We start from the raw sequence: 14,873 nt of genomic DNA, 5'->3' as shown, positions 1-14,873 counted from the left end.
AAATTCGATTTTGCCGATTATTGAATCGATTCGAGAATCGCGCGATGTAGTATCGCGATATATCGCCGAATCGATTTTTTTTTAACACCCCTATTAGGTAGTATTGGACTGAAAGGGCAGAATATTTAGTTTTGGACTGTTTGACTTGATATTTAGCCCAAGGTTCAAAAGGAATGCATAGTCTGTGCAGATTCTTCCCCTAGATTGCTAATACATTGAGCGGTCAATGCAAACATTCATCCAAACCTCCTGACAAAGAAGTAGGACTAAACAAGTTTTTTTGTTTTTTTTAAATATATAAATATTTAGAGTTTAGAGTTTATGCTCATGCAGAAAAAAGGCATATGAATCATGAATTAATATGACAATTTATTTATCTATCTACTTCAACTAGTAGTTCTTTTTTTTAAGCATTCACTTTGACAACTTCAAAAAATTCTACTGTGATGTAAACATAAGTCAATAAATCATAAATCAGGTTACAACAACAATGCAAACAAATTTGTGGCTTCATCACTTCAACTTTACATGTTCCATGAAACAATGATGCGTAAACATGTGGACTGCACTTCTTAAGAGACATATAAACAAAGAAAACAATAAAGCCTTCAGATGAAGAGATTTTTGTCCCCCCCAAATCGCATCCTTTGCGATTAGCGAATTGCGTTTACTACATTGCAATGTCGATTTGAATTCTATTCCAGTAATAGCCCAACTACAAACCCAATAGGCTAAAACCTCAAATTATGGTTCTGTGGGTGCTTCGATGAACAAATTCTACACATTGCTATATTTAGTAAATTAAAGGAAAGCAATGCTCTCCAAAGTAAGGCCCGGGGGGCATTTGTGGCCCACAATCCATTTTTCAGCAGACCACAGCATTTGCTAAAAAAAAAAAAAAAAAAAAAAGACATTTGACACAGTCCGCAAGGCTAGTTATAAGATTACAAATGAAGTATTCACGACTAATATAATAGACAATTTCTCTTTAAAACACTGTGGTCAATAAAGATAATTCCATTTTAGAAGCACAAATAATTTCTTCCACTTTCTGTGGTGTCAAGGTCTGATTTAGGAACATATTGCATTAATCATCCTCAAAAGCTGTTTAAAAATGCTCATCTTACTACAGATTGCGCTTGTTTTGGTTCTGAATATGGCAATGGGCTTTGGATGCTACTGAAACATACATATATCATTTCTTGTTTGATTTGATTTGAATTAAAATTATTTAATTTTGTTGTTCAATAAATGTAAATCGAATAATTTAACAAGTGCCCCTTGCATCCTTCCATTTTTCTGTGTCCAGTCCTCAAACAAAAGTTAAACTGTAAAAGCTGTAAAGTGTCTGAAAATGGATTTGATGACTCATGATGGCACAAACACAGGCTTCAGCAATCGCAGGTGTTAGCGGGTTAAATTGCTTTCCATTACGTTTAATATTTCCGAGTGATCGGCATGCAACGGTAAAAGGCCGGAGCAAGAAAATGCATGCAGTTACAAACTTTAAAGAGGAAAAGCATTTTCCAATGTTAAAGCTGTTCTTAAGAGGGGAAAAAAGCCCAATAACAACAGCAACAACCCCCCCATAAGTATCCATCAATGTGATGGAAAAAGAAGGTGTAATGTCTTTTAGTAGTGCTAATAGGGCGTTAATGCTTGCTCATAAATCAGTCAAACACTGTGCACCTTGAGTGTGGGGAAAGGTGGAGACAACGCCATATCACTCATTAATACATGCTCAAGTATGCATTTTCCACACTTGGCACAAAGTGAGCCATTCCGGATGAAGCTTTAGCGATCGTTTAGTGGTGCACTTTCCGTGTGAAAAGGCGTGCGAGACATCGACATTCTTAAAAGAGAAGTGAGCTTCTTTCACCAGCAAGTTAAGACTTGAACATTGAAATCGATTCCATTGAAAAAAAATCTAATTATGCGCAAACATAAGAGTGTTTATAACATTGCCTTCCTTTGAGCCTGTTGACAAATCAGTGATCGTGCAGTTAATGTCAACTAAGCATGAGACTGTGATAAAAAAAAAAAATGTAACGTCTTATAGTGAAAGCTACTACTAGCTTCATACAGTGGAAGCTAAATGCAGTGTTTCTATTGCTTTTATTAAAATAATATATCACATTCAATCAGTTCAGAATTGGGCAGCCGAGTAAATAATATGAATTTGTTAAATCCTTTCTTTGTTGCAGCTCAGCCACAATGTGTTTACCGATTGCACAGCTGGTTTTCAGCAGAGTAGAAAATTAACGCCCACTGCCGGCCAAATGCTTCTAAAAACTGGCTGTGGTTTTTCCAAGTTGGTCACATCTACCAGCCACTTTGGCAGGATTAGTATTTTGGATCTTTTCTTTCACAGCCAATAGTCATTTTTTTCCCCTCCCAATTCACAACTGTGATATTTAAAAATGTTAGCACAACAAATCAGATTCCAGTCTAGTCGGTAGTGGCGGCCGAGAGAGCAGCAGTCTGTTGGCTGGCACGCTGAGGAAACAGTCATGGCTGTCGTGATGCTGAGTCCACCTTGCGTGGCCGGTGACTCACGTGAACTGCAAACCTGTGCGTTATCTGGATAATAACACCAGAACCCGATCAAAAGCTTCAGCCATTACAAAAATCCTAATCAGTTTTGATCAATCCTGTGAGAGAAATTTGTAGTTGGCAGTGCTGTAATATTTGGACAGGTCAAATTCGTGCTTATCTAGTGTGCCTAATCAACAGTCTTGTGAGGGAACATGACTCCAAAATGCTCCCGTTCAACCTACAAACCAACTAGTACTTCAATACTGCTTATCGTGTATATGTTAACAGAAGGAAGCAGAAAAAATTTAATTCATTCATTCATTTATTTGAATTTCATCACAGTGTGCCTAGGTTTGAATTCACTCAATTTGCCCCGCAATGTGCAACCTGCTGTCAAAACTAGGGATGGGTGAGTACCGATACCAGGTATCGGTATCGGGCCGATACCAGCCTTTTTTAAAGTAATCGAGTACTCGTGACACAGACGAGTACAAGCGACCGATGGCAGAGGGGGAAGACGTTAAGTGAGTCCTCCTTGCCTGTAACTGGCGCTAGCTTGCAGCAGTTTTTCACCAAAACCTCACTGGTTTGGAAATACTTCAAAATTGTGAATCTTAAACGAAAAGAGCATTTTTTGTGTTTTATTTTGAGCGTTAAGACTATTGAAGAGTGACTGGGCTGTTTTTTTTTGTCAAAATGAAAGGAAGTATATTTGTTTAAAAATATCTTTTAGTGATTTTTTTTATTTGCCAAAATGTACTACTGGTATCGGCAGTTGGTATCGGTATCGGTGAGTACTGAGGGTCTGAGTATCGGTATCGGTCTGGAAAAAAGTGGTATCGAACATCCCTTGTCAAAACATAAAAACACTCCAGTTGATGGAGAAGTAAATAGGACAAAGTCTGAATTTCATATCCAGAGGTTCCAGCGAGGCATCAGAGCCTCTTTGTCGCACTGGAATGCGCCGTGCGTGCCTCTTCCTCAGTTGGTTCGGCCATGGACCACCCTGGGCAAAGTTAGCATGCAGACACCGCAAATTGCTTGCAGGTTTTTCACACATCGCAAGGTGCGGGTTTTCTGAACTCAGATGAGTACAAGTCATTCAGGATGTTAATGCCTAACTTGTTTGCCGCAGCAACAGAGAGTGTGGGTTGTTCTGGCCTACTTTTTTTCCTCCCTAATTTCAAATGTAATCATGTGATGACTAACCAGAGTAGTAGTAGCGGTAACGCTCTGAATACGCAGGACTTGACCAAGAGAAAACCAGTAAATACTTCAATGTGTTTTCCTGAAATGAGTTTGTGGAAATGTGCACTCGTAGTTGCACACACCTGATTGAAGTTCTGTGTATCTCGGCTCCATCCTGGTCTCCTTTGCCACCTTCCTCTAATACTGGACTGGCTGTCAGTCAGCTGAGTTCAAGTCAAGGGGACGTGGTGTCATGCTCTGTCCGGGGTCGGGGACATTCAGATGGGCAGGAGAGGACAGCGGAGCCCCGCCAGCACCGAGCCGGACTAATGAATGGCCGAGCGTCTGGTGGGCCCTCGGCTCATGCAGGCTCTGTTTTAATTGGTCTAATGAGATGCAGCACCACCTCAGCGAGGTCAAATAACACAGGAAGAGACAAAGCCGGGTGTCGAGGCCTGACGAGAGGCATTGTGGGCTGGCCAGACTTGACATTGCCATAAATTGTTCCGAAAATTGGTGAAATATTTCATGTAAAAATGACAATGTTAGAATACAGATAGCACAACTAAATAATAATAATGATGAATCACTTTTTGAAAGCAGTTGGTCCGTTTTAGTAAATGGCTCACATTATTTGTATACATGTTATGCTGTTGGAAGATTGCATGCTCTTAATAGTATATTTTTTTTAAAGTAAATTAATGGCAACATTAATGCAATACATATTTTGAGTCTAATCTTAATTTATTAATAATCAAATTTATTCCTGGAAGATGTCTAATATAAATGGGTGGGTGGGAAATCACCTCATATCATGCCACATATTTCACTTTGTCAAAAAAAAAAAAAGTAATAATAATAAAAATAATAATTTTAACAAATGAAAAATAATATGTGACCATATTCTAAGTATGTAATTTAAGGAGATTGTGACAGTGCAGCGAGATTTACAAGCGCTGTTTGACGGAGTCAACGTCCCACTTAAAGACTTTACCCCTCCACAGTGAAAGAGTTAATCCCAAATTGGCACCCGTGCTGTCTGGGTCAGACGTGCAGAGAATAAAAAAAAAAAGAAAGAAAGAAAAGAAAGGAAATCACCGCGCGTCTTTAATAAGGCGGCTTATGCGTTTTGCGTATCTTAGAATATGATCCCCCCCCCCAAACGAATTAAATAAATGTGTTTGGCGTAAAATACAGCGCAGCAATTTATATTTTAGGGACACAATTATGCGGGCTCCTGGCTGGTTGCAGGAAATGCAGCACGGTGTTCATGTATTCGGTGACATCCGAAACGGGATATAAACGCGCGGTTCGTTTCAATGACACACACGTATGTGTGTGTGTGCGTGTGTGTGTTGTGTGCGTGTGTCGCGTCGAACTAACGAACGCTTTTTTATGCTGTTGCACAAATGGTGTGCTTGCAAAACGGCAAGTCTTAAAAAAAACAACACACAAAAAAAATCACCCTTTTAATATTATTTATGGAACTCAATCGATTTACTATTTAAAAAAAGTAAAAAGAAATCATTTTTATATTGTGTCCCCGTGAGTAGAGTTTGTTTTTGTTTTGTTTTTTTGTTTTTTTGTGCTGTTTTACTGTCCTGTCCTGTACTGTTTAAAGGGTGGTGGTGCTTCGTGTGTAAATGGTGCACCTGGACTCACGCCGCAGGTTTTTAGAACCATTAATTAAACGCTGTACAGAATTTGCCTTTTAAAGCACGTGACACAAACCCGGAAGTTCATCGTGTTTGAGATTAAAATAAGCAGAAATAAGCAAAAAATAAAAATAAATAAATAAATCAAAACTAGTGGAAAATTATTTATGGTACTCAATCGATGATGTGGTATTTAAAAAAATGTAGGTGTGTCTGAATGTCCAAAAGAAAAAAAATGTAGCGCACTCAAGATTACCTACAATGCACTTTGATATAGACCACAATGCATTGCGAGTATCAAAAAAATGGCGGGAGCGACAGCGCAAGCGTGAGAATCAAAGCGATACAATAACTATATACTATGGAAATAAGTAATTTGTCTCAATAGAAAATATGCACAACAAAGGACATAAAACAGTTTTAAAACATTTGTATTCATAATAAATAGTTGGAGATTTGTGCATTGTGTAGGTATGGTGGTCACGTACATGCGACAAGGAGCAAGTAGTGAGCAGAATGAGGGCACCATATATTACGCTACTATATTGTGTGAGTATGTATTGAATGACAGGTTAAGGGGGGAATTCGGACACAGTCAAGAGGTCGTTATTTTAGGTTTTAAAAAAAACAAAGCAAAATACTGTAATGGCAAATCACTGTTTCCAAGTGATGCTAATTCCAAACTAAATCTGAAGTCCAAGTGTGTTTGTCCTAATTTAATTCTCAGGTAAAGAGATTAACCTAAAGGCACCTTCCATGTGTTGTTTATCTTGGCTCCAGGACCCTATTGAGCGGATCGTAACCAATCAAGTAGGTGGGCCTGCATGTAAAGCGGACACGCTGATCTAATGCTCACCCACGGAGGGTTCCACTTTGTCGTTTTACACCCACAAGATTTGGCACTTTTAGATTTGTACTTATGTGGTGTTTTCAGGCAAGTAGTATGACTAAGGAGAATGAGTGGAACAGCCTTGAAGTCAAATTTTAGTGACATTTGAATGGGGACGTATTTGCATTTTGGCAGGGTCACCCAGAAAGCCGTCATTTTGTTTGAAAGGCAGACACAGGAATCACATTCAAGTGCCAGTTTGTCTCATAGCGTTGACTTTCCGGATTTTAGTTCTGCAGGTGGTGGCAGGAAAAAAAAAAAAAAAAAAGGAAATACCAAAATATTAAATTTGATGAAGAAGCCACCTTCACACCACACACATTTAGACAGAAACAGCAACGACGAGACTTGTGAATCCCTTTTCCTTTATTGGCTTCTATTGTTGCTTTATCTCATTTGGCATCAATCAGCTGAGACTGAAACCGAGTGAGGATGAATGTGGAGGTGTGAGGAGTGAGAGGCAGTCAGTTCTCCGCCAGGCCTGTGTTGCCTCTGTGGCCCTGTGATGAAGCTCAGTCCAATATTCTGCTGTTTGGAATTGGAAGGCACAAGGTTTCATTAGCGCGGCGATTGGTTGCATTATGCGCAAGTTCCCGTTGTTTGCTTCATGCGCATTTCTATTGATTAAATGAGTATTTCAAGCTTGATTCAAGCCACAGCATGAATTTTTCAAGAGTCAGCAGAGTCTAATGAAAATGAATCACAGCGGTTTCAGACATTCTGACATCAACATGAAAGCATTTGTAACATCAGATATGTTTTAGCCGTAATTATTGGCTCCAGCAGTCTGTTGATTTTTTTTTTTTTTTTTTTTTTGAGTTTCTTTGCAGTGGACAGGACAGCATGCCAGTTGTGGAATGATGAAGCCCATTTGTTGTTTTTGTCTCATCTCGGATGACAATTGAAGAGTGAACCTTCAGACTAGCTTGCCTGCATTGCAGGTGCAACCCCGAATGACTTGCCTGGCGATGAGGCAACATGGCAGCCGGCACAGCTCGCAGACTGGTTTCCCAAAATTGTCATGGGAGTTTGGGAGGGTGTGTGTCATTTTAGGATTCAGAGGCGGCGCATCACACTCTGCTGAGCATTTCTCTTGCGCGGAAACAGCTGAGGCAATTTCAGTTTTGCCTCCCTTGTTGCCTTTCTCTCCAAAATCTGTAACCATATCTGCATTTGAGCGCCGACTGTATCGGTGCCTGGGAATCATCTGGCCGTTCATGCGTATGCGCCTGGTGTGTGCGCAGTCAGAGCCCGGGCTGGCTGGCCGGGTTTGTTTCCCCCCCCTCTTTGTTTGCTGTGGTAAACCCACGAGCAGCTGCGGGTGGTGCTGGTCTGGAGGGATTCTGAAGCTGCGCGCCCGTCGTCTCTGTGCCATCCTCTGCCAAGGTGGCATTATGCAAGCGGAGCGCCGGGCAGGGGCGGTGGGGGCAGGCGATGGCACCCATACTAAAGATGGAGGCAGGCTGTGGGCTGCGGGGGATTGGTGCAGGGGAAGACTTACTCCCCTGAACTTTGTCTCTGTGTCAGAGTGGAACTTGTCGATTTGGCAAATTGCGCGACGTTGGATGAGGCTGCGCACACTGTGGCACCCCCCAACTCCCCCCCCCACCCCCACCTCATTGCCACCCTCCCTCCTTCACGCTCTCCCTCTGTCTCTCTTCCCTCCCTTTCAGCTCTTGAAGCGAACGCATTGGCTGAGCTACAGGCGTCGCGTTGCCAAATAGGTGGGCCTTACTCGCGCTTGGCAAAGGCTCAAGCAATGGTTGGGGAAAGAGCGCGGCCAGGACGAGAGACAGCAAGCGGGAAAACAGAAAGAGAAAGAGAGAGAGTTGGAGAGAAAAGGGGAAAAAAGAAGCGGCACTCGCCTTTGCCAGCGGTCGTATGCGCTCGTCCAACATTGATTCGACTCTCCTTTTTTTCCCCCCCGTTCTGTGCTCTGCTCTCCCTGCCCCCCCTCTGCCTCTCTGCGTGTGTATGTGTGTGTTTGTGTGTGTGTGAGTCTTGCACCGGGCCCTGGGATCAGAACAGACACCACTACCAATTACTCCTTGCCAAGGATTTTTTTTTTCAAGGTTTTTTTTTTTTTTTTTTTTTTTTTTTTGCAGGGTGATGCACAATGGAGCATTTAATTTTTAAGTGCATCATCTTTGTTCATTTTTTTACCCCTGCATTGCAATACTGTTAATAATTCGATTTTTGCTGGATGATTTTTTATTTTATTTTTTTGCATTTTCTGTTGATCTCATGATCTGCTGGCCAAATTCCTATTGCAGTAAAACCTGAACTTTTTCCCTCCTGATTTTTTTTTTTTTTTTTTTTTTGGTAAAAAAAAAATAAAAATCCAACCCGCTGCTTTTAGTAAGCAGATTATACTGCTAATTATTTTTGACATTCCCTCAATTTTTTTTCCCTCTCCATTAATTCACCACTCTTTGCCAAACCAGCCCTTGCTTTACATTGGGGAGCGCGGGAGGAAAAAAAAACTGTTGCAGATTTTTTTTTTTTTTTTTACTTTAAACGCTGTGCCAAATTTATGATGAGAGTGCAAAATGGTAACTACCAGGCCGTCTGTCTTCTTCTAGCTGTGTAGTGTTCTGTGACCATTTCTGTGTGCTTTCAGTTTGTTGTGGAAATGTGAGTCTGCTTGGAGCTCCTTTTGCATGATAGCCGAGACAGGAAATGGTATGGCTGATCTTTTAGCAGCACATTTCAACAGTGGTGCTCTTGTGGCGGCAAAACTTGGCGATGGTGAGCGACCGGTGTGTGGCAACGCTGGCACGGGATCGCTATGGCGAGATCTGGGCTTTGTTGCCCAGAGATATGTAGTGAAGGTATTATGGTTCGGCAGAATAACTTCTCTTTTATTGCAGAAATTGCCGAGTTTGCACCGGCTCGGATTTTCAAGTGACTCATTTGCATCCTTTTTATTTATTTGTTTTGAAGGAGACAATTGAAAAGATTTTTTTTCAATTTAAATTGTTTTTATTTATTTATTTTTTAATGATGTTAGAATGTGTGGATTTGAATTTAATACTGTTCAGCAATTTTGACTATGCTTAAGTTTATTGCACGTTTCTTTATTTAAATTGTGTGTGTTTTACTTTGTGTATATTTACGGAAGAGGATTAGGGCCAGTGAAGTGAAAAAAAAAGGGTTGGCAGGATTCTCACTTTATTCTCAGAATTATGACTTTAAAGTGAAATTTCGGACTTTATTCTCAGAATTCTGACTTTGTTCTCAGAATTCTCACTGTAGCCCGTAAGCAATATTGTGACCCGTTTTGGGCTTTTTGATGGTTCTGACCAAGCCATTTCAAAATAAGATACTGCCTACCAGAATTCTGATTTTATTCTCAGAATTCTGTGATTAAGTTAGAATTCTGATTTTAAAGTGAGAATTCTGAGTTTATTCTCAGAATTCTGTGATTAAAGTCATAATTCTCACTTTAAAGTCAGAATCCTGCCAACCTCTTTTTTTTTTTATCTTTACACTGGCGCTAATCATCTTCTGTACTAATATAGCATGTGTTGCAACAAAAATCTCAACACCTCCTCCTCTGTCTTCCACCAGGATGAATTTCATCCCTTCATCGAGGCCCTCCTCCCCCATGTCCGTGCCTTCTCGTACACCTGGTTCAACCTGCAGGCCCGCAAGCGCAAATACTTCAAGAAGCACGAAAAGCGAATGACCAAGGACGAGGAGCGCGCGGTGAAGGACGAGCTGCTGGGGGAGAAGCCCGAGATCAAGCAGAAGTGGGCCTCGCGCCTGCTGGCCAAGCTCCGCAAGGACATCCGGCCCGAGTTCCGCGAGGACTTTGTGCTCACCATCACGGGGAAGAAGCCGCCCTGCTGCGTGCTGTCCAATCCCGACCAGAAAGGAAAGATCCGCCGCATCGACTGCCTGCGTCAGGCCGACAAGGTGTGGAGGCTGGACCTGGTGATGGTCATCCTGTTCAAGGGCAGCCCGCTGGAGAGCACGGACGGCGAGCGGCTGGTCAAGTCGCCCCAGTGCTCCAACCACGGCCTGTGCGTCCAGCCGCACCACATTGGAGTGACGGTCAAAGAGCTGGACCTCTACCTGGCCTACTTCGTCCACACGCCAGGTACGTGCTACAAACACCTGAATGCACAAACTAGCCACAGGTTAGCTTCTTCTTACCAAACTAGCGACCGTATCGTCATACGCGTCTCTACCGCATAATCTTCAACATGTTTCAGAGATTTATACGCATTTCTAGCCTTAAGAGATCCTGCACAGTGAGGATTCAAACCTCTGTTTACCTCAGGACGTGTTTGCATCAGTACATTTGTTCACGTATTTGCACACAAATTTGTGGAAATCCAAACGTGCGCGCTCCCCAGCACCGTCTGTAAACAGAAGCATCTGCAGACCTGTTTATCTGCGCGTGTGTGCCCGCGCGCAGCAGTATGTCATGTGTCTATAATCCACGTGAATGTTTTGAGGAGATTGGTGTGTATCAGTAGCAGTGTGCTGTGTGTGGCTTTCTTTTTTTTCTTTTTTTATTTGTGTGTGTGCGTGACAGCTGGCCTGATCCCAGGTAGTTTAGGAGACAGGCAGAGTCCGCCTGTCTGAATGAATCCAGCTCAGCTTTCTTTTCTAAAACAACCAATACACACGTGCACACACACACGCTTACAACAAACCGACCTCCATCATTGATCATTGCTTTGCGATCATCCAAGCAAGTCAGGGCTTGATTTTGTTCATCGGATGGTTTCTTTTTCTTGCTTTGCTGCTCGGCCGCAAAAGATATGAATGCATGAAGAAATATGCAGGAATTCTCCTGTGAGAACATGAATTCATGCTATGACATTCATTGTATTTACTCATTGATTTTGCGTATCAATGCTACGTTCAAAATGGTCACTTTTTCAGGAGACCCCAAAACTGTTTATTTTTGTTCAACCGTTAACATTGCATCATCAAAGAGAACAAACCGTATTCAATACTCTAGATTGGTCACAAATTCTACCAATGAGGTTTTCAGCCCGATTCCAGCTATATTAACTAATAATAGAAATAAATACCTAATAAAATTTTGAACTGAATTGCCTTTATTTACTATAAATTTGTTTGTAAATAGCAATTAGTGAAAATGCAATGATTGCCTGTACAGCAACATGCAAAAAGCATTAATAATAATAACAAATAATCTTAAAAAAAAAAAAAAAAAAAATATCCCTAAATTAATAAAAAAAAATAGGTATTGATTACATTTATCTTGAGAGATTATCATTTTTACTTAACATGCAGCTTGATGGCGATATTTGAAATGTCTTGAATAACACGTGTATTGATCATTTTGCACATATTGTGTCTGCTAAATTTGTGCTAATTTTACATCCTCACACGCGAACACACACTGCCCTTTTATTATGATCCCAGCTTCATTTAGCACAGACTGGCCTACAGTTACTGGGGCCTTAATTCTTCTAGTTGGCAAGGAGGTGCAGCCTTCCTCCGTGACAGAGAACCCCATGCCAGGCTCTTTTCAGCCCAGTGTGTAACACCGCTTGAGTTTGCCGGGCCTCCGTGAGCGCCTCTTCCTGTTCCACAATGCGCCGTGGCGAAGCGCGGCTCAGATTAGCTCCCAGCGCAGCCTGGTGCCCCTCCGAGTAAAGCCTTTATTTAGCCGCTGCCAGAATCCGCCAGCGAGTCAGTAGCCGCCTGCATGCGCTGGAATAGACTTTGTCTTTCTGCTGTGTGCTTGCGCGTACGTTAATGTATTTCATACATGTGGCATAAATAAATCGCTTAATTTTGTATGAGACAGCTACAACATTCGGGCTTCCACAAGCATCCTGCCCCAATGAGAGCGGAAAGTAACTCAGACGTCCAATTTATTTTTTATTTTGTGCCGTTTAGCACGATAGTTAACTGGAGTTTACAAAAGTTATCATGTGTCTATTTTTTGGTGCAGGGTATTTTGACACTTTTATTCGTAGACCCTCGTTCCATGTCTTTACGGAAGCTATCAGTTGTCAGGCCTGACGATCGGACTGCATCCGTCACTCAACCACCCCCTTCCCCCAGCCCATTCCCAAAGTGTTTCGTCGCTCTTGTCCCACTGATGTCACTAGTCACCAGCTGCAGGGGAGGCTCTGCTTTCAAGTGACATGATTGACAGGACAGCAGATCCTCCCTGGGTTTAACCCCTTGTCTGTGGATGCTTCTCTGCTGGACACTGTTGCATATTCCAAGGCTAGGATTTGACACTCTGCGTGACTGGACTGAGCTCAAAGCAGCATTCGGGTCGGCACTTGTGCGCTGCAGCTGCAACCTAACACAAGCAAAAGAGGTTTTTCACTCTCTTATGATGAATACATAGATTGTCAGGCACTAATGATTTATTTTCTCCTCACTTATTTTAAATCTGAAGATGATTTAAAAAAAAAAAGTGTAAGACATGAGGCGGGAGGGGAGTTGAATTTTCTCTTTGAACACGTTTATGGAAACCAACATTTGGCTCACCATTCGGGCTCCGCTTTGGCCCCGCTTCCACCTAGAGGCTCAGATCAGGTCACGTTCTTCCACCAAAGTGTTCCGTATTTGTCATTCTTACTCATCCGCACAGTTCCAGCATTAGTCATGTTTAGAGTCCGAGCTGTCTCATATGACTTTCATTACTTGTGCCGTTATGATAAAAAGATGTTGCAGAGTGAGGTGCCGTCTTTACCTCGCAAAAGCCACTGAGTGTGTGTGTGTTTGTGTTTGTGTGCATGCATCTTCGCCACATCCCCACATGCCGCTATTGTGCTTCTATGAGGTGGTCATATCCTCATTACATGTCCCCAGGATGTATTCTCACAACATTACAAATGAGCCAGAGATCGGGCTTTAATGCATAAAGGGCAGCAAGATAACCAGATTGTAAGGCAAAACACTTTCACTTCAGCCTGAATGATCGCAAAAATCTTTGCACCCGGACCCTGAACCCAAAAAGTAGATAAGGAGAAAATACAGGTCATGTTGCTTAGGGACACATCGATTATCGGCCGGTCGGATAATCAGTGCAGATATTCAGCATTTTTTTTTTTTTTTTTTTTTTTAATCTGATGACCAGCGAGAGATGAATTTTAAACTGTGTTAACTTTAGGAAACTATTTGTTTAAAATTTCAGTTAACGTTAGAAGAGATGCTGCTGCCCCTGGGGAGTCTCTGCACCTTTTTGTTTGAAATTAAAGCTAAGATAAGTAAACATTTAACATTTCCGATATTTTGGAAATTTTGGAGAACTATTTACTGTAGAAAACAATTGGGAGATATTGTTTTACTTTTTAAGACATGCTAATGACCCTGGAAGGTCCCTGAAATTTTTGTTAGAATTTTAAAACATAGATGAATTTTAAAACAGATGTCTATTGGCCAAAATGTTTTTTTTTTAATTTTTTTTTTACGAGTTTTAATTAACGTTAATATTGGTGCCAAATATTAGTTATCAACAATTAAGCATCCTTGTCTACTAATAATTATGTATTTAGGTTTTTAATTTATTTATGTATTTACTTTACTTTTATTTATTTATATTTTTGGTTGTTTTTATTTCCATTTATGTTATTTTTTTTTAATTTAATTTTCTAATTATATCCATTTTTATTTTCACTTTTTTTTATTTTTTATTTTGGCAGTTTGGGTCTTCCATGAATATCAATACCCTGAAAAAAAAACAAAAACACATTGGTCCATCTTTGCTGTTGCTGAATATTTTTAGGAATTTTTTAATTTTTACTGTATATATATATTTTTTTTTTTATTTATTTATTTTTTTTAAGAGAGAAAACAGAGTTGTGATCCAATATTCCGGCATGAATCTTTAACCAGGGCGCACGGAGAGACGCCGAGTGTTGGCGCCCGTCAACATAAGAACAGTGTGAAAAACACTGCTCGTCAGACATGTCTAACGGAAGCTTCTTTACATTGTTGTCATTTTGAGTAATGGGACCAATAGAGAGCGAGTTTCGAGGACCTCCTCGCATGGCGGGAGAGTGACACGGACACTGTCGGGTTTTAGAATAACCATTGCATAGGGCCCCCCAAACTTGGCCCTTTTTCAGACCAATGTGTGCATGTCTGTGTTGTAGAGAGAGTGTGAAAGAAAAGAAGAGTGTCGTGTGCAGAGTATAGGAAGCAATGGTAAACAGCTTATAGTAACGGCTCTAAATAAATGTTAAAGAAATGGGAATCGCTCCGCTTTTCCACACTCCTCACGACATTCCATTACAAAAACGCGGTCTGAGTGTTGAACAGCTCGACACACTGCCGGCAGCCCAAGCCGCTTCACATGCACTGTAATTATCCAGTTTAGTGAATAAAAGAAGACACGACACACGTAATGCTGTGTGTATGATTAAATTAAATTAAATTTAGAAACAAAGGTCAAGTTTTAGTTTTACAAATAGAAAAAGCTGCTGTAGCAGAAAGTGATTATTGGATTACCTTTATTTGCTAATTTCACTGTACAGTAGTTTCTAATTGTTTGTATAATTAAGGTTAATGAATAAATGTTATGCTATGCACATCTTATGCTGTTAAGAAGCACCAATCTGCAGTCTCTTTTTTTTTTTTTCCCCCCATACTCAATTACC

At 41.0% G+C, this 14,873-nt stretch overlaps 1 protein-coding gene across 20 annotated transcripts in view; it reads left to right on the top strand.

The window, feature by feature from the left end:
- The window catches only part of nfixb (nuclear factor I/Xb), a 169,485-nt gene that overhangs the window by 59,721 nt on the left and 94,891 nt on the right, over positions 1 to 14,873 (top strand). For 7 of the 20 annotated variants that reach the window (XM_077499024.1, XM_077499081.1, XM_077499131.1 and 4 more), the window contains one exon: positions 9,838 to 10,369. In XM_077499024.1, the coding sequence (XP_077355150.1) occupies positions 9,838 to 10,369 (532 nt within the window). Of the gene's footprint in view, positions 1 to 8,383; positions 8,820 to 8,945; positions 9,099 to 9,837; positions 10,370 to 14,873 lie in introns of those variants that run through there. The other 13 variants (XM_077499019.1, XM_077498981.1, XM_077498990.1 and 10 more) reach the window with 6 other exon arrangements.

This window comes from Festucalex cinctus, chromosome 1 (genome assembly GCF_051991245.1).
Source record: "Festucalex cinctus isolate MCC-2025b chromosome 1, RoL_Fcin_1.0, whole genome shotgun sequence".
In the NCBI taxonomy this organism is placed as follows: Eukaryota; Metazoa; Chordata; class Actinopteri; order Syngnathiformes; family Syngnathidae; genus Festucalex; species Festucalex cinctus.
Note: the sequence above shows the minus strand (reverse complement) of the source record. Positions and strands in the feature narration are given on the sequence as shown.